The sequence below is a fragment of the Vidua chalybeata genome, chromosome 3 (assembly GCF_026979565.1).
Source record: "Vidua chalybeata isolate OUT-0048 chromosome 3, bVidCha1 merged haplotype, whole genome shotgun sequence".
NCBI classification, from domain to species: domain Eukaryota; kingdom Metazoa; phylum Chordata; class Aves; order Passeriformes; family Viduidae; genus Vidua; species Vidua chalybeata.
In genome coordinates, this window is record NC_071532.1 from 93,012,472 (window position 1) to 93,033,727 (window position 21,256).

General features: G+C 37.0%; 1 protein-coding gene across 9 annotated transcripts in view; it reads right to left on the reverse strand.

Moving 5' to 3' along the window:
• Window positions 1-21,256, reverse strand: part of DLGAP2 (DLG associated protein 2) — a 449,026-nt gene that overhangs the window by 28,483 nt on the left and 399,287 nt on the right. For all 9 annotated transcript variants that reach the window (XM_053938073.1, XM_053938076.1, XM_053938074.1 and 6 more), the window contains 2 exons: window positions 20,231-20,378; window positions 16,872-17,091 (listed from right to left, as the gene is read on the reverse strand). In XM_053938073.1, the coding sequence (XP_053794048.1) occupies window positions 16,872-17,091; window positions 20,231-20,378 (368 nt within the window). The remainder of the gene's footprint in view (window positions 1-16,871; window positions 17,092-20,230; window positions 20,379-21,256) is intronic.

The following is a 21,256-nucleotide window of genomic DNA, read 5'->3' on the forward strand; positions in this document are numbered from 1 at the left end:
CGCCAATACTGCATCCTTAAGAAAATTTTAAAAAATTCATAGAGATTAATATTTAATCATTAATATCACAGAGCTGAATTTTCTAATTGTCTAAGCCCACTATACACTTTTTCACCTTTTTTTTTGGTACTAATAAGAGTATTTCTGCTGTGGAAGAGTATTTTCCCCAAAGCACATACAAACAGAATTCATAAAATTAGCAACTGATAAAAAAAATGCATTGTGGTATATCTATCTTTATTCCTATATGGAGAAACCAAGTCCAATTCACTTCTTGTATAGTTACAGGAGTAAGTTTGCCTTTGTCTGGTGTTACTAATGGATTAACATGGCAACAGTTAACTCAGGTAACCTTGGAAATGGGGTTACTTGAGTCCAAAAAAGGTTCTGTAAGAGTTCCTCTTCCCATTACACCAGTATAGGCTGATGAGCAATGAAGTCATCCTCTCCAGTTGTGTTTTTTTTTTTATAAAAGGCTATGCTGCAGCTATCTGTAATGAAGAGATCAGCCTAGGAATTAACACCTTGGACTGCTAAACCTGTATCACCAGGCTAGCCTATGTGAACAGTAAGACTAGAGAAAGTGACTCTTAAATGTTGACTCTGGATAATCACAAATTAAAGTCTTATCATGCATAAAAGAGAGAAAGGCTGAGCTAGGAAAGAAAGCCTTCGTTTAAAGAACATTTTGAATTACTATTGATGCAGCTTAATTCTGATAGAGATTTAGAGCCTTGCTCTGAGCTAAATTGCTCAAACAGAGTGAAACACGTGAAACATGTAAAACATGTGAAACATGCTCTTCAGAATCTGAGACTCTGCTTTTTTTGAAGTGCCATTTTGTTGTCCTATCACCAATCTTATCTCCTGTCAGTTTTGTAACCAGCAATTAAGAAGAAAGAAAAAACTCAATATTTTTCAGATGCTTTAGGGAGTACAGAAAGTTCAGAGAAGAAGGGGGAGGCTGTAAATCTTGGAAATTAAGCCAGTGTCTAATGAGCGCAAGCAGTGGGTCTGAGGAAAGTTTCCACTAAGACAGTTGCCATAATGCTGCTTCCCCACTCTGCAAATGTAGATGCAAGTGATCAACGTGCTGGGAAACTTTATAAATAGAGAAAATGGGGTGAAATAGGGTGAACAATATCGAGCACATGAAGCCAATTTTACCTGTTACATAAGACAGGTTATCACTGTGATAACTACTTTACTGTTTTTTACATCTGTCTTCATGCAAAAGAATAGCAGTGAATAATGAAACATATGGTTAATGTGATAATGAAACATCACAAGCAGGTATATCCTTACTACTTGAGCAACAGATCACTTCTCTGTCTAATGAATATAAATGTTAAACTGCTGTTGCAACCCTTCTTAGCTGACTTAATCTTCATTTACATTTCTGAAAAAGAAAAATTCTCCCCGTGGCAAAACCAAAACAGTTTCTTGCCTTTTTTTTCTTCCCCCACTTTTTTTCTCTCCCTAGGATTGAATATTTTATTCTAAAAAAGTCTGATTATTTCAGTGGAATGACATGATTTAAAGCCACCAAGTATTAGAGTAATTGCAGTGTTCTGACAAACATTTGATCATGATCACTAAACAAAAATTAAAAATCCCACAGATACTCAACAAGTAGAAGAAACTTCAGTGGACTAGAAGTTTGTGAGAAACTGGCAACATGTTTGCAGTGAAATATGGCAGGAAGAAATTCAATTAATTCCTATACAGTCACAGAGATCAAATATTGAGCAGGGAATAAAAAAAAAAAATCCATCTCCACACTGTTAATGAGTTCTATCTGAAATAACAGTTTCAGAGACAGAAATCTGGGACTAATTGGAGACCAACAAAATCAAGTAAGAGGCTAGAGACCTGCATTTGAGAGTCAAATCTTGCTACCAAATTCTATTTGCTTTAATCACTCAAGTGGCTCTAGTGAAGTAAATGGGATAACTTGGCATGTGTTGCTGACTTAAGGGACAGCTACATAACAGATTAGGGTCTTGTTAAAGGAGAAAGTAACACAGTAATCCACAGTTTACTGTTCATGCTTGGATATAGATCTCTAATAAATAACTATTGCCTTAAGGTCTGAAGCATGAAACTTTATGTCACTTGCAAATTGTTTCCATTAACAATGGCATCTGGGAATAGTCCTGGTATCAACAATAACCCTTTCTATCATGTCTAGTTCTTGGTCCTGGCAATTGTAAATGCAACACATTATATATGGGAAAAAACATTTCCTGCTCCTAATAGAAATGAGCTTTTTATTTATCATCTGCTTATGCTGATAGACAAGGACTCCTGTCACATTTGCATTTGCACCATTGTCTATTCTGTAAATTATATTTGCCTTAGTAGTTATTAATCCAAAGCAAGCATATAAAACCTCTTCATCATTGCTTCATGTCTTCCCCATTTTTAGTCATCATTCTGCAAACTCCAGAGCTGTGGAGGATTTTGCTGGCCCCACAGAGAGGGTTGGTGCTGGGCAATGCAGTCCTGGGGTGCTGAGCACTGACTGAGGACAGTACCCCATGGCTCCACAGGGCACTGGTGGTGAAAATTGAACTGGGGACAAGAAGACCAGGATGGAAAATTCTTGTCTTCAGTACAGACAAGCTGAGCATCAGAGGCAGCACAACAGCAGATGAGACCCAGCATGAGGCAGGCCTCTGAAGAGCACCAGGAGGACAGAGCTGGTGCAGGATGGCTTCAGACAGATTTAAATTGTGCACTTGAACAGATGCCAGAGACCCACTCCATGTCAGACACATAAAACATCAGTCCAGGATAATCTCCTGTTGTTTCCAGTTCTGACTAAAGATTTCTGAATTCTTTAGTTTTCTGATTTCTTTAATTTTTTAGTGATTTTAGTGTGCATATCCTGAATATTCCTGATATTTCTCTCACCAGTCCCGCTGCTGAGCAATGAGGCTCAAGCAAAGTAAAAGCAACAGGCCTCTGCAATGATGTTAATCAGTCTGCAAAATCTATAGCTGCTCTGAAATGCAAAGAAAAAGAAAGTAGCTGTCACAAGACATAAGTATGTCTTTTTGTGAATAAACTTGAAAAATAAACTAAAATTTTCTTTCCAGTTGTATTCAAAGGCTATCTTGATATAAAAAACAGAATTTATTTTTTGCCTAATTTAAAGTGGGAAAATATATTTAAAGTTCTGAACATACATTTTGCCTGCCTCTAGTAGCTTATAATAATCAATCAAAAATTACAAAAATGGAAACAAACTGCTCTAATTCTAAACCATATGGGTATTTCAGACTCCAATTTGAATCAAAGTATTAACTGTTTAGGTACTTGCCTCACTTCAACATAAATATGTGCAATTGGGTCCACTAGATTTTCTTTTAAGGAAGGACATTTAGTGAAATAGAGAGAAAAAAAATGGTTCTGTGCTGCTTCATAGTGGGCCAGATTAAACAATGATGCAAACCAGGTATAAATTGTTCAGGAGAAATGAGAAAGTAACGATGCAGCATAACATGCAGTAATTTCTCACCCAGCTAGGAAAAAGTGTAAAACGTCAAATTAGTTTTGTAAGGATTGATATCCTAAGTGCCAGACCCTCACACACACAAGATTGCCTACCAGTGCTGAATTTGGCACAGAGGTGGCTACGAAGGACCTATTCTGTAAACCACATTAATTTTTTTATTTGCTTTTTTATGTGATGCCAGACAGGCAGCATCGGTCACAACCAGAATATCAGGCACCATGGCAATACTGCAGAGTAGCTAAGAAGATGATTCCAACACTGAAGAACTGGCAATTTGGCGGTTTGGATACACACAGTAGAAACACAAGGAAGATTTCCTGATAATTCATAAGCAACAGTTTAACTGATATAGCTGGAAGCAGAATATCCCGCTTAATCTACACTGTATTTGTTTAAACTTGCTAAAAGTTACTGTTGATACAGCTATAGAAGTCAGTTATTCAGGCCATATTTCAGTGTCAGCAAAGTTTATACGAGAAATAACATTATTAAAATAAGTAAATTTAGATCTATAACTTCAGGTTAGCCATAGACCTTCACAGACACAATGCAGTAGGAGAAACGTGATTTATTTGATGAAATAGCAGTGGCTGTGGGTGACATTCAGAACACCTTTCAAAAGGCAGTCTTTCAATAAATCACCACTTTTGGTCCATTTGCAAGATAGAATCACCTGAGGGGTTTTTGCAAATCGATATAACCATTAAGCACTTAGTAAAAATAACATTATTTAGGCTGAGATCACAAAGTTAGCTGGGTGATGAATTTACATGAAAGCACCACAATTAAAGGAAATGGTTGTGGCAGGAGTAAACTGGACTTTCTGTTTTGTAAGGAGGATAATTACTCTGCAGGGAGCTTGGAGCTGCCCTGGAGGCTGAGGTCCCAGGGGCATGTTGCTGAAGGCATACAGGGCTCCTCTGAGGAGCCACAGCACCACGAGAAACACAGTGCAGATGCCCAGGCTGGAGCTAGATCTTCTGCTTTGCACAGGAAAGTCAACACCAACCCTGAAATTATTTCAGAAGAGCAAAAAGAGACCTTGTCATAATGAAAGGCGACAATCACATCTAATCATGTATCAAAAGAGTACTTAGTTTTTGGAGAAGTCTTTTGGTGTATACTGTTTTAGCCAAAGGCTTTGGAAGTCCCCACTAACATGTCCCTGAAATGCCCTGAAATCTCTTCACAGTTCTCCATCATGGCCATTAGAAATTCTGAGTTACTCCCAAAATTAAAATGTACATATGGATGCCTAACAGTTACTTCTCAAAATACAGAATGATGATCATTAAAAGAACATTAAGAAATCAAAGAAGACTTTTGAGAAAAAAAAAACAAAAAACACAGACACTAAAAGAGTTTATTTCTCACAAAAAGAATTAATTATCTGATGATTTTTCTAACAAGGCATGGATGTCAAAAATAAGAATACAAGTCTCCATTTAAAAGAGAGTGTGTTGGGACATATCTTTTTATATATGCCTCTTTTCATCTTCCATCTACACCAGCCTCTGATTCCAAACATAATTAAAAGGAGACTGTAGTGTCAAACAGGACAGTTTAATTGTACAAAATAATCTGCTTTTCTTAGTCAAATTCTGAAATGTTAGTAAGGGGTTTCCTTCTTGAATCAATTATAGCTTTAAAGTTCAGTCATGACAAAAAGATTTAAAAGTGCTTAGTTTTAACATGTGTAGCCTCTGGTATTTAATTAAGAAAAATGGATCTGTTAGAATGATGAGGAAAAGGTTGAATCAGACTGTTTGGATCCAAGTAAATTAGTAAATCAGTCTGTTTGGATCCAAGCTTGCCATTTTCAATGTGTGCCCTCAGTGACTACCTCAAAACCTACACTGATGATTGGAGTCTCTACTTTCTCCTTTCAGTGCTGAAGCAGTATGTACTCAGGCTGCACAGAAAAAGAGTGATTTGCTCCATTGTCTGACCCTAGACAGGCATCTGAATGTAAATCAAGTTCTTCAGAGTGCTCCTCTTACACACTCGCTTGTACTTAAACTGAAATATTGTCTGTATGTGAGTGTAGGGCAGGTGAGGGAAATGTCACATACAGTCCAGGATTCTCCAGCCCTTTCCTTTGCTGCTCCCTGGAAAGGTCCACACCTTTGCTTGCTGCTCTGGTGGTGAAAGATCCTGTAATTTCTGAGGGCTTTCCATGTTCAAGAGCTTCTCCATTTAGTTGAGAGTGGAGTTTTTTAATTGTAAGGATATTCAAACCTTGCAAAAGTAGTCATTAAAACTTACCACTGTCACACTGTGATTGAAATTTAAGAGATAATTTTGGTTTTAATTAAGTTAATTCCTTTAATTAAATTCTGAATAAATTTCCCTCTAACATAATCAGAGAGATGCTTTAGTTGTTAAACTATCTTTCTGCTTCTTCCCTTTTCTCATTCAGGCCTCCATGATGAATCCTAGCCAGTAAAGACCAGAGAGTTTCTCATTAGAGAGAGAGTCTCGAGTCTGGGGATCTGTGAAAAGACCCTGTTTCTTCCTTTTGAGATTAAACACTAAGAAACAGTGATATATATATATATCTCTCACTGAGATATATATAAGATATAAAAGTATCACAGTGATATTTTTATGAGATTTTTTTTTGAAAGACTGCTTACACCCACATGATTTTTATCAGCACAGTTTATAGGATGGGCTGCACTTTATTTAAACTTTAAAGCATTGTCTGGGTAGTATGCATCTATAACTTTACAACCTTATTTCCTGTTGGATCATTTTACACATCTTGTGATTAAGTCAACCTGGAAATTTGTTACACCCTAAAGTCAGATGTTAATTGGTAGTCTCATGTTGGCATAGTCTGTGGGGGCAAAATGTTGCATTTATCATGTGCCAGTATTTTAAGTAGGGTCATTTTGTAACAGTGAATTACATCAGACCTTCAAGACAGTGTTTGGGAACTATACATGGGAATCCATCTCACCTCACATCAGTCACTGAAAAAAAACCCAGGTCTAAGTTAGTTGTCCAATCACTTTTAGAATTACTGTGAGAAAAATAAGCAGTTTTGGGGGCAATTCTTGCCCATTTTAGATGCTTATTTTACCAGGAAATGAATCATCCTGTGCTTTTCTCTGTCAACCATAAAGACAATCAAGGACAACCAGCTCAAATTAGGACATTTAATTTTGACAGTTACCATCTCTGGAAGTGTTCAAGAAAGAAGTAGGTCTGGTACTTGATTAAGTTGACATGGTGGTGTTCAGTCAAAGGTTGGACTCGATGACCTTGGAGGTTTTATCCCACCTTAATGATTCTATGGCGCTGTGAAATGCCTAAAGGGATGAGAAAAACTCCAGAGAAAAGCTCTGTTCCTGTGACACACTGGTTTGCACTGGGACATAACCTCTCCTGTCTTTTGTTGCCAGTGTTCATTGGAAAGGTGGGAGCTTCATCTCCCCTGCTCCACATCCCCTGTGAGCTGTATGGTAAAGCAAATTGGAATGGAATATGCCTGCAGCAAGAACTGAAACCTAATTTCCTGAACCTTCTGCTGAAGATACTACATAGCAGACAGTACCAGCTTTGCCCAAGTTATCTTCATAACTCCAGACAGGAATGAAAACCAAACCTTCTGTATTTCTGTAATTTTTTAAAATTAAATGACCAGTTTGAGGTACTAGATTAGACCATGCTGTTAATCCCATTGAAAATGATATTGAAGTCAGTGGAACCTGTCTAATTCATATCATCTTAGGATCTGGACCATTATATTAGCATATTATTGACACAGACAAGAATTGTGCTTCCTATATACAACTTTTTAAAAAAGTTTTTCAAAATAGCTCATCACTGAGATACTGCTGCCAAACAAATTACATATTGAAACCCCTATTTTTTAAACCAGCATCTGTCTTTGACATCTCTCTGATAAACAGAATCTATTCAGCACTTTTAAAAACTACTGAAATCATTAGTATGACACATAACCTCAATTAAAATTTATTGGGGTAAGGCAATGGATGAGTTGTGTTTTTTTTTTAAAAAAAGAAAATAAATCTGTGAGTGCAACAGGTTAGCCTCAATACCCAGAGTAGATCCTTTTAATTCTGTGCATCTATCTGATTTTGTACTGGTAACTAACAATTAAGAGGAAATGTGACCACTAAATTTGGAAAAAGCTGGAGCCACTACAGTCTCCCTGGAGAAGAAATGTATAAAAGGAATTACTCTAATCAAGTAATTCAGTGCGCAAGATGTTACCTCCATATTGAGAAAACTTAGGTCTGTAGGCAGCTCCATGTTACATAAATGATAAATATGTTTTGACAGTGTAATTAATGTTAGTCTCAAAACAGAAATGCAAATCAAACAAGGCATCAAGATCAGAAACTGTAGGCCTTTGCTAAAATTAACGGAGATGTGGGCAACACAAACCTCATAGATTGCTGATGGACTGGTTACAAAGGGTTCTATTTTAGATCAGTTAATTAGCAAGAAATTATAGCCTAACCAGCATCCTGTAGATGACACGGCGAAGTGCTGACAGCTGTACTGCTCTCCTAAACAGCTCCTATGTGCCTCCAAAATACTGAAGTTGCATCAAAAACACCATCTCAGTTTTTCAATTACAGGAAGGAAAAATGTTCTGTTAACTATATTTCATTTTCAAAATGTATGTGCAGCTTTTCAGGAATACAGATTGCATTTGTCATCAACACAGTAAGAGACAAAGAGAAAAAAAAGTTCCAAACACTAAGAATCACTCTTCTTGTGCTACTCTTTTCACATTGAAATAAAACAAAAATATTGAAAATGTTTTTCAGTAAAATTTCTTCTCAAACTCCCACGTACCCTTCTCACTCAGTTAAATTAATTTCCATCAGCCTCCTAAACCCCCTCATGAATATATTATGTAGGCTTATAATTGGTTTTGCTTTTTCTATTTTCTATTCTCTTTCTTACAGTAACTTTGTGTAGCTTGCAATTTTATTTAATTTACAGTAAAGAATTTTAAGACAAGTAGGATGAGAAAAACAATTTGCTTACTTACCCTTAAGGAAATGTTGCATAATTTTATCACTATATTATGATAATAATCTGACATTAAAGAACATAAGTGATTACTAAATATTTTAAACAAATGCAATTTAGTACCTTTAAACAATTAATTTAATCCACAGAGATTACAAGTCTGGACACAAACTCAGAGTGCACTTTTTTGTCAAATCCAATAACCATTTTACCCAAAAAGCAAATGGAGTAAGTATGAGTGTCAAAACCAGTGTCAAAACCAGTCAAAACTAAGAAAGCTACTTGCAGGCTCCCATCCCTGTATTTAGGTGTAGAAAATGATGCTGCTGTGTTTTGATCTCTCAGATTTTTAAGTTCTCTCAGTTATCCTCGTTTTCAGTGGGACCCAAATTTAACCTTAGTTTTCATCCTATAATGCAATTTGAATAGCTTTAACTTTTGCCTTAGATTAATGGAAGTTAGCTAGCTATGCAATACTATCATTGTAGACTATTTTAATAGACAACAGACAGAAACAGGGAAGTCCAGAGGACCACTTCTTTCATAACAGGTACAAGTTATAAAGGACATAGATATCCATTGGCTATAATTGGATAGTAAGGTGATTGCCTTTGAAACCTACATTTTAGATATATGTATCATGTGAGATGAACTTTTATGACTGACACAGAGAGTAGAAATACATGTATTTTTCTGGACACAGGAATGCCTGAAAAGGTAAAAAAATGCATATAAAATTAATGACTCGTTGATGTGTCCTTGAAAGGCTATTCTCATTCTCAGAAAGCCAAGTGATAGGCTACTCACTTCAAACTAAGTGTCTCCCAGGACCCTAGATGTCCTCTAGTTACCCTTGAGGAGTAGTAGTGTGCTGTTGGGATTGATCTGGTATTTGTGGTTTCCAGTGTGTATATTTCAATGGACTATATACTGAGACTGAACCTTGGCCTTACAGCAAGTAAGACTTTGTCAGAACTAATCAAAGTGCTACTCACTGACAATAAAACACCTCAGTGTAGGCTGAGGTTTGTTGATTCTGTGTTGGTGCACAACAGGATCCATACACTATATTCAGTCTGAGTCAAACTGACTAAAACATAGCTACCAAAGCCTTCCTCCCTAAACAACAGCTTCTTGTCTAGAATGATGCAATTCTCTTCTAGGTCCTGTATAGATGTCTCAAATGGTACCAGTCAATTGTCTTTGAACTAATCAGAGTTGGTTGTCATAGGAACTTAGACAACTAGATTGCACAAAAGCATCTATGTTTAGTTGACTTGACCTGGAGGTTAACCCAATACAATTCAACTAACCTGCCTGGTCAAAGGCTAATTCTGTCAGGTTATGCCCTGGAATGTCACCAATTTTAGTGTCTTTATTTTCTCTGATGCTCTGGAAAAAAAAATCTTTCCAGTATGTTTTAAGTATAAGGTTTATCTGTTGTCTTTCTAGGGTAGATCTGAGTCTGAATATGTGTCTTAATGCAGAAATGGATCAAATGATATTTGTATAGCTAGCACGGCAAGGAGTGTAGTTCCAGTGCACATATCATCATTACAGCCCCTGACACACATACCTTCAACAAAAAACCAGGGCTGAATACATGCAGAGCTTCTGAGAAGACTCCTTAGCAGTTATTTTCTTTCCCAGGAGCAGAAGCAAAGACAGGGTCCTGCCTTCTTTTTCACTGCAAGGAAGCACGATGTACTGGTGCTTCCAGGGTCAGCCACCCTGTGTGCTTCCCTCAGCTGCACAGACAAAGCCCTCTGGCAAACTCAGGGTAAACAGCTGGGCTGAGATTTACATCTGCCACTGTCTGCTTCTACCACATCAGGAAGGGTTCAAACTGAGCAGTGAATCACCTTCCTTGCATGTTACATTCTTATGACAAATTCTACTTTTTTTAACCATATAATACCATAAAGAAAACATAGCTGAGAAAAGTCTTTCAACAGAACAGCTTTGAAGCCAAATTCTGCCAGGAGAGGCAGCATAGGTGTCCTTTTTAATAAGAAAAGAACCAGATGTTGGCAAATCCAGTGGGTTACGGAAGAATTTTGTCAAGCACAGAACAGCAGGAGCGAGAGAGAAACACTCATTACACATTTTTAAACTAACCATAGATGGAAGGCAGTGACTTCATTTTTTATCTTTGACTCTGAAAATAATCTGCACCAGGGAGAATGAAAATTATTAAAAGCTCCTGGCTACTGCTCCAACTGCTTTCATGCCTCATCAGCTTGAGGAGGCCAGGCAGCCCTGATTAGCACAGCCTTACTCGATCTCCAGGAATTCCAGAGCTGTGAACAGCTGTGACAGCTCCTTGGCCATCTTGTCAAACTCCTTGGACCAAAGTGTTTGTGTCACCTTCATCCTAGTGATTTCCTGGGCCATTTCTACCATGTAGAGCTGCTCTTGAGCAGCAGTGTCAGCATAGCAGCAAAACTCCAACATGTTTAAAAAATTAAAGACTAATTATGCTCTCCAGATACACCTAGAGCAATGAAAATTATGTGTCTGTATCCAAGTGTAGAAGTGGGCTCATCATTTGTTAGGATAAGATTTATTCTCACAGTATAGGAACACAAGTTGGCACAGCATCAAAGGATTAACTCAGGATGCCCAAATGCTCCCAGAGATAGACGATGTTTCCTGCAGAGAGTTAGAGTGATAATTCCATAGAGCCCAAACAGTAATTAAGGAAAGTCAACATACTAAATTATGATTGAGAACACAGCCTTCTATATCTTATTTGAACTCAATGCTTTGTGTTTTAAAACATATCTGTTGTGGATTCCACTGCTAGCTATTACTTAGCAATGGATACCAGTAAAATCCTCTCAGACTGAGCATTTATTTCTATAGAAAGAACAGAAATTGTGTAGATGTTACTTCATGCATAAGTTTTCCCCCTTTTGGCTGGGTTTTCCTAGCTGTGTGCTTCAGATTAAGAAGATCCAAACAGCCACCTGAATGAAATAGCTCATACTTGAGGAAATTAAAGAAAATCACACAACTGTTGCTCATAAATAATTTTTCTTTTAAGAACTGAAAGGAATTTTTCCCTCAATTTTTATATTTATACACATTTATAAAATTCCTTCTGAGCTTTCTCTTCCCTAAGCTCACAGTCCCGACACTCTTCTGTTTTTCTCATGGGAGGGGTGTCATATGTAGTAGCACCGTGGCTTTTTTCCACCTTTGGTATCTTCATAAGCGGCAAAAAAACTTGACAAACCAGTAAAACCTCAAAACAATAACTAATGTTATTAGAGTGTTCAGATAACAACCAGTGAATCAGTCCTTTTAGGGTTTGAAGGGGTAGCCATGCTATGGAACAGTACAATTTCTCTGTGAATTATCATATTCTCATCCATTTATTTTTGTAAGTACATGACTATGCAATCAGTTCACTGACCATGAGAGTTTTGTGGCTAAATATCAATCACAGGCTGTAAAAATTCACCTTACATAGCCCTTTATTTGGAAATGGAAAGCTGAAAATAGCTGGAAGTCAGGAGAAGGGAAACCTGCAATTCCTCAGGTATCCTGTGTAATTGTAGGAGCTCTAATTGAAAACTTCCTCATCCAATGTGACCTTGCTTCAATTAATTTGTTTTGGAAATAGTGCTGAATAGTTCAGTAAATGTGGAATTCTCTGAAGTTTACTCATTGCCAAGCAGAGTCCAGCTGACTGAGAAAAGTAAAATGTCCCAAAGACAGTTTCCAAAAAGTCAAATGACCCAAAAACTTTTCTTCTTCCTCAGTGAAGTCTTTAGCAAGCATGAGCTTAGTTGAGCTACCTACTACGAATCAGAAAAAAGGAGGTGTGTGCACAACTGAGAGAATCATTAAGGTTGGAACAATCTGACAGATTGCATTATGCTACATTTTCTAGAAGAATTAAAAAATTTTATGCAGTATACTAGCAACTTAAGGCTAGTAACTCTGTTCCTCAAATCCAGCAATGCTTTATGCTAAATTTCTCTCAAGATTAGCAGGAAATCCCTAAAGTGGGAGAAATTACTTTGGACTGACATTTAACATAGGACAGAAATCCAGGATGCCTTTATGTACCCTGACCAAGTCCCCATTGTGCTGAAGTCCATAGCTAGGTGGATTTTTTTAATCATTAATCCATTCATTTATCAATAGTCCAGTCAAAAAAATACTGTTGTAGCCAAAAAAACTGGGAATATGTGGAGTAGTTTTAAGAAACTGAAAATGATACTCTCTCTTACTCATCAGACTGAAAACCAAAGAACTTAACAGAGTCCGCTTAGGTCCTGCTTGTTGCTGGAGAAGGATTTTATGCATCTGATTGAGTCACATATTTAGTATTTCTGGCTAGCTGCTTCAATTTGTATATAAAAGCAATATACACTGAGAAGCTATTCCACCTGATGGGTAAACATCCTGAGCAGTGGTCCAGAGGAATCCAGAGGAAATGTTCCTCTCAATAAAGATGAAAGCGTTTTATACAATGTATATAATGTCATCAGGACAAAATATGTGTGCTTCCACATCTGAAGAGATGATAAGTTGGTGTTGAACTTGGCCAGAATTGCAAATAGCAAGTTACTCTCTCTCTCTCTCTCAGGGAAGGGATTTTAGCATGTTCTGCTTCACGAGAGACCATCCCAACTGCTACCTCCATTACCATTGCAATTCAGTGTTTCTGCATTCACAGTAAAACCAAACTAAAAAAAAAACCCTGTGAGGAAACATCCTGAAATAGTCTATAACATAAGGAGTGATTAATATAAAGGACTCTCTCTACATACAGAATTCGCAGCAAAAATAAGCCGACCTTCTCAGACAAAGGGGGAATGAGGGAGTGATTAATACCTTCCAGCTGTCCTTGTTGGTTATGTTTTCATAGTACAGTCTAGTGCTGTACCACAGTATCTGAACTACTTTTCAGTAAGAGAAGCCAGGTGTTGCAGGTGGGATAAGGTGTTACTGCTCCCGACCTACTGCCCTCCATTTCCCAGCAGGACTCTACAGCCAGGGCTGGCTGCAGGCTCAGCGGGTGGTGGCACAGCCCCAACACCTCCAGCAGCTTGTGCCTCCCACAGCACTGTGCCACACTCCCGGGGTGTCTGCTGAGCTGACAGCGGGACCATGTGCTTAGACAACAGGGAGCCAGGCTGGTATTACCTGGGAAGTGACCCAGTTTTTATGAACTCTTCCTGAAAAGTGAAACATTGTTTGCAGGAGTAGCAGAGCTGTAAGCCAGTAGCACTTAGGATGACTACTGCACTCAGTGACTTCCCATTCAGGAAATTACATGTTGTCTGTGATGGAGGAACGAGGTGGGAGGCAGCAGCAGCTGGAGCTGCATTTTCTCAGCTGTGCATCTGACAGCTGTGACTGGATACGGTTCAGAGACAGAAAGCACATGCTGCCATTCAGGGCTTTTAACATCAAGTATCTTTTACTGGGTTCATTATCTCCTCACAGAACGGAACGTGATGGCTAGAAATGCTCTAACCTCAATGAAAGAAGAGTCCCAGCAGGGGTCACACAGAGGCCAGGTCTAGCTCACCATAGGCCAGCAATGCTGGCTGCCTCCTTTGCACTGTCACCTGTCTCATTCTTTTACACCTGGGGCAACAGGGAGTGCTCTAGGCCTTGTCACAATCTCTCTCAGAGGTGGAGAAGACTGGTTCCACAAATAATAAACTACATGGATTCATGCAGAAGTTATGTGTTCTTTAGTACCAATGTTTCATTGAGCTTTTTTCTGTCAAGCTGTATGCAGTTAAGAAGAGCCCAATACTGCTAGTTCTTTTTCCATCTATTAGAAAATCCTTTTAGCATAATCCATTAATAATGTCCCACATAATATTCATTATAGTTGCAACCTCCTGAAAGTTGTAAATGCATCTAGGAATATTTTAGGAAAATGCATGTTGTAAATATATATTGTAATTGAATTCATAGAGAATTTTATTTTAAGTTTACATTTTTAGTTACAAGAATTAATTTTTAGCAAAGCCTGTGTGTTATGAATCAATTGCTTTATGACAATGATAAGGGGCAGTCATGATCTATATAACTAAAATTGAATGGAATAATTAAATTGAAATGACTGTTAATTTTCTAAAAAAATCCTTTAGTTTCTTTTCCAAGAAGAATTTGTTACATCAGAATCAAAAAATAAGTTAATGTAATTTTCCTAAGAAATAAAAGACTGAATTGGAAATAAAAGCTGATGTGAAAGTCTGACCTTTCTGACATTTATTTGAATGTCAAATATCTGCCAACACCATTTTCACATTTCAGGCAACTGCTTCTTTTACAATTTTCAGAAAGGGAAGAAGAAGTAAGATTTTTGTAAAAATTATAGTAAGGATAGGAAATGCAGCATCTCCCTCCAAAGTGACAAGGGCTGAAGAGAGAAAAATGGAAGCATTACACCTAGGATTCTAAAAACAAGAACTTATTTGGCAACTGAAATTTCCCTTAAAAGTGAATAATATAATTCTTCTGTCGTATACCAGATAATTATTTCTGATTTGCATATTTACCTTATATAGAAGCTGAGGACCAATTTGCTCAGTGGTACAGAGATGACATTTTAATTACAGAATCACACTCAGAACTGTATGAAGTCCATAGGCTTGGAAATTATTTTGGAACAGGAAAACACCTCAAGTAATCTTTTTTCTCCAAATTGTCAATATCACCTCACCACAACAAAGAAGAAGAATTATATTGTGGGCAAGAAAATCCATCTGATAAATCATTTCTGAGATGAGGGAGAAGTTAGGAGTGAAAGGAAGGTTAAAATTTTCAAAACCACAGTATTTAACCAGTAGACTACTAATAAATGCAAAACAGTTTTCATAAGCATGAAAACACTGTGAGGCAAACATATTTACTATCTAATCTTGTGTTTTCCCAAATATATTCTATTATTCAGCTTTTTCACACTGAGCAAAATAAAATAGCTTTTCAGTGAGAATTTTGGGCTCAGGTAGCATATAAACTCAAGAGAGTTTAGGCAAAAATCAGTCCACTTGGTAACAAGGTAATTCTGAAAATATTCCAATTCAGTAGTTGGAGCAGACTCCAAAGTAAGCATCTGTTTGTGTCTTTTGCCATGGAAGGTGTCTTCATAATGATCACACAGTAATATATGATAAAGATGAAAATCAGTGTCTGGGTAGCAATAAGATCTCATTTTATATCATGATAGCATCTCTATTAATCAAAGGACAGAAACATTCCTAGAGGGGGCACTGTAAGCAACAATTTCTAGTTTTACACAAGGTTTTATATAACAATTAGGATACTATGCTTAAGAAAAAATAACATTTTAACTACTTCTGGAATGCAAATGTATGTTATTTAACCACAGATTCCTTTCTAAGTTCCCACTGTTCTGTTATACAACAGAGGTATCAAGGAAATAATTTAAAAAGTATTTTTATATGATACATTTTGAACTCATTTTTACCTTTTGTAGATAGGTAGCCTGCACTAAAGCTTAATAGTATGTGGCAAGGACAATACCATAATTAGGAACTGGCATTAACATATTTGGAAATGTAGAAGTGAATTCAGATCAGTTTACAAAGAATACATACTTTAGATTTCATTTAGTTATTTAATGGCTCTCTGTGCAATCTTTTCTCTACCAATACTTTCTAAAATTCTAAAAGGGATAAAGCTATCGTCTTTGCTAAGCAACTAATAAGAAGAAAGAAAATTGCCAGAAGAATGCTAAAAGATCTTAACAGTGAGTGTTATAACAATGAATGCTAATGGATAATGAGTAATAGCAGATGTGTGAAGCTTGCCAAAGCATTTACAATTCAGTACACTGGTACAATTGGTTAGACCTTCCCTAAAAGAAATTCATTACCTTTTACATTAACCACCTTCGAGTATTTAGACCAAATATTTTTAATCTTACTTCTTTTTTTTTTTTTTTTTGGGGGGGGTTACTTTAACAATCCAAATTAAAATTATCACAACTAATCTCATTTAGAAGATCAATTACTTGGTATATAAACCACATAAATGTCTAACAATATTGAAATTATACCATTTGCACTTGCATTTTTATACCTGCATCTAGATAATGGTATGTATGTGATATGGAGGTCAAAAAGCCAGGTCCATCACATTATGCATGCAGGATTCTTCCCAGAAAGAGCTTATTCCAAGATGTAGCCACAATAGTACAATATTAAAAACAAAAGAATACTGGTATCAAACACTATCTCTACACAGGGAAAATGTTTCTAGTGTCAAACCTCCCTTTAGAAAGCAATCTGATATGTTTTTACATGCAGAGGAGTGAAAGGGTCAGTGGAGACTTGCTTACCTGTGGTTGACCTGATGGTGGAGGTGATGTTGGAAGATGTCAGCGCAGGTATACATTCATCATCTTGGGAATAGCCTGCCTGAATGGCACGCAAGTAACTGTGGCTTCTTGTCCGGAAACATCCAGGGAGGTCAAGGGCATCCATTGCCTGAGCTTCAACTTCACTAAACACTGATTCACACACCGATTCAAACTGTCCATTAACCTCTGCTTCACTCATCTGAATAAACAACAACAATGCATTTGATTTTTGACTTGCTTTTTTGTGATCATCACGGCCTCAACATCTCAAATGGACACCTGTACATTGATGAAGAACTGTTTTAGCAAATAGTTAAAATGTAGTAATCCCTTCTGATCACATTCACATTGTTAAACTTAGATCAGCTGTTTACACATCTATATTAAATGCATCACACATGCCATACATTAATGTTCCATTTAATATTTTTTGGCATAGTTGAGAAGGGACCCAAGCCACACTCACTCCCTGGTTAACTGGGTTAGCCATTCACTTCCATGGAAGAACCTTTTTTTCAGCAGCATTATATAAAATCTGACACTTCTACCAGCAGGTGTGCTGTGGAACCCTGCCTGGCAGAGCAGCCCAGCTGTGCCTCTTGGACCCTCTGCCATGTTGTCCTCTTAGGTTTCAGCAGCAGCCTCCAGCTCCCTGCAGTGCTTAGGCACGACCCAGCATTTACCTGCTAGCCCTGTCTTGCAGGTTGGGCATGATGCAACACTGTGCCTTTTTTTGGAGGCAATTTTCATGATAAGCATGGCTTAGGCAGAGTGGCCAGGCTTGGAGAACTTCTAGGTAGGTAAACGTGTGTCGCTGTTTTGAAGATTAGTGCCTTAATTCTACCTACAACGTTTTTCAAAGGTTCACTGAAGGCAGCCCTAATTACCTGTAAATGTACCTGAATAATTCAATATCATGTTTATCCAAAATCAGATGGGAAGTTAACACTGGACAGATAATTGCATGACTTTCCAAAAATATTTTTTTTCTAAAAAGTGAGTACTAGAAATCAGAATCAGTATGAATAATTTTGCAAGTTAAATTTATGGCATCACTAAATGGCACATCCGGTTGATATTAATGTTTCTATACAGCTACTAAGTGCTCCTAGTGCTTTATTCATTATGGAAAGAGAGTCCCATCAAATGTTACAAATGTTTTAGGGTTTTGGTTAAGTAAATGGAAATTTTATAGAGAAGTTCTGATGATTATGAATAACAGATAATTTTATGTAAGACATTTTGACTGCAGAAAATCTTCTGAAATGAATTAAATTACTCTTCATAAAATTTTCTTTTAATAAAGTTAAGTAGACTAATGCAATCTCAAAGAGATAAAAAAAATCTTACTCTGAACTATTTTGCAATATTGTTGATCAGGAAATATATGGTAATTTAGTCCATAAACTCTGTAAGTCTTAGCCACTTATTTCAATCTAAGGTTATTGATAATAGAAAATTAAAACTTTTCAAACCTAAATTAAAAATATATACCATGGAATTCAGCATTCTTCTTGAGTCTAACCTTTCTGAGATGTGAAAAAGGAAGGATCTCACAACCAAAAGGCATAATAACTCCCACAAATTTTACAAACTGCTATTATGTAGATGGAACAAGAGGAGGATGGTGTCATGGAAAAAGAACAGGAAACAGCAAATGTTCAGAACTTGATATTTTAATACATTTGCTTGGGGTAATATCTATTTAATGCATTTATTAATGGTCTGGAAACAGCTGGACTGTGAGGTAGGAAGTGTGTGGCTAACACAAAGTTGCATAGGTTAGTGAACACTGAAAAAGCAAGGAACTATTTCCAGCAGGTTTAGTTAATCTGGCCAACTGAGCAATCTACCTGCAAATGAAATCTATTGTGGACACCTTCCAGGTAATGCACACTGAAATAAAGAATTTTAACCACTACTGAAACCAATTAATCATCATGGACAGCTCAGTGGATACCTCTGTGAACAGACATGGTCAAAGAGGCAGAAGATGTTAGACTAGTTCTATGTGAGAAAATTGTTACTTGGCAGCTGACAGCATTTGCTTTGAATGCAGGATTTAATACTCATGAAATTTTCTCAAAAGCAGAGTATAATAAAAAGACAAAATGACCAATAAGCAGTGCAACAAAAAACAAGGCATCAGAATGATGGGAACAGTTTTCACAAGGGAGCTGGGAAAAAATAGTGAAAGGTCTGGAAAATGACTGACTGTTTCTAATTCTAATGTGTGCTACATAAGATTAAATTTATAATTACCTCACATAAATTAAGGAATTTGACTGAAGGGTATTAGTCAGGTGACCAGCCCCTCCCAGCTCTCTACAGTCAGTGGAGACTGACAAGCATTTCCAGAGGGCTCTCAGCCCACTCAGGATGTTCACTGTCCTGGAAGAAACTCTTTTGCTCCATTAACTACAGAGGAAGCTTTAGTTGTTGCCTCAGTTAAAAGCCTCAATTTAGATGAGTTGAATCCAGGCCTGAATAGCCATGTATTACAAATCGAATATGAATGAATATGAAATTGCTTTGAAAAGATTTTGCTTTTAACATAACCATTGAGTATGTATACTCTTAGGTGGCTCACTAAACGGTCAAAGAAATATTAAGTACCATGTCTGAGAAGTGGGCAGGGCCCATCTGTCATGAAACAGCACAAGGAAGAAAAGTCAGGACCAATAAACATTAGAAACATTGGGAATTTTATGTAAAGTCCTCTGCTACATAGAACATGTACATAATTCTTATGGCTTATTGCACTTCAGGTGTGATTCAGACCTCACTTTACCATGAATTAGTACTAACTAACAGACATAAAACCAGTAGGGAGGAAAACTGTACCTTTTCAGGAGACCCCATACATAGAGTAGTTGATGGAACTTATTGTTTCACCCAAGAAGAGGGAGGGATTTGATTTAGGATGAAACACTGGAGCATATTTTTTTTTCAATCTATATCTTAATCTGGCAATCCACATTTACTGAAATCAGAGCAGGTATTTTCAGATGATGAGTATTGTAGGAGTGTACTCCTCATGCTCAGTCTGAATCTTCTTAATATTTAAATATTTAATATGGACTGAAAATAAAACCACCAGTATTTATATTTCTAATGAAAAATAAATGGAAAATATAATGTTTGATAGTGTCTCTTTGCCTCCAGGATTCAGTCTTTTTCTTGAAATTTTGAGTTACATTCCTTAGAACTGAATTACTTCCACAGTTCACATCCTCAGTTTGATATTTAAAAAATGAAAAAAACCTAAAACATCCACTAGTTTCAAGTCTCACATCTGCAGTTAACCTATAAGAAAAATTATAACAAGAATTTCCCACCTGACTAACACAGCTGGCCTGACTGAGCGTGCTCACTGCTCTCATATAGCTCTGATTCCTTGAGCGAAACTTTGGGGAATTGTAGTTTGCAGAGGGATCCAGGTTGTGACCCCCAGGCACGTCACTTGCAGTTTGAAGGTAGCTCTGACTACAAAGGAAAAAGGAAGAAAAAAAGGAAAGGGTGTAAAACTACAGATGGTATCAATTAGGACACTAAAGGCAGTAATTTGTATGAGACACACAAACCCACTCCCCTGGGTCCAAATCTTAGTCTTTATAAAGCATCATAGATCTGTTGTAGCCAAACATCTTAGCACAAGCAGAGAATCTGTCTGTGGCTCTGCTACCTAGATGGTATAAAATTTTAAGTCTTTGCTCTATTTAAACCTCATAAATCCTCCTGGCTATTAATGTTGAACTTTACTAAAAGACAAGGTCTAGGTCAACAGGAACAAAAAACAGAGCTAAAGCACAAACCAAAGTAACTAAAAATCTTTCTTCATAGATAAAATCTGTTACTTGTAATCTGGTTTTCATTAGGATTTTAGGCATCAAGAGCCCTTTTATCTTCAAAGAATTGATATAGTTTTACAAAAGATTAGAATATCCCATGTTCAGCTAAAAAAATAAATTCATAAGGTGCTCAGAGCAACTGCATGAAGCTCTAGAAATTGTTTTATTACAACACGTTTCCCATTTTGCAGAACTGGGCCTGTAACACCACACTGAGCCCTCTTCAGTATGCTTTCACACCAAGAGTATGCTAGTCTCCACGTTTTGTTTTAAATATATTGATTAACATTCCAGAAAAATATATAAACCTGAGAAAAGTGCAGTACTTTGCCTTGAATACAAAAAATTAAACTCTGGTATACCAGAGTTCTCAGAACCTCTGTAAATCAGATTTTAGAACTTTCACCTGCACATCAGTGCAGAAATGAATTGGTGTCCCAGATGATATTTGTTTTCATGCGGTAAATAGGCAGCTTTTATATTTATTCCTTAAAGGTAGCTTGAACAAAAACA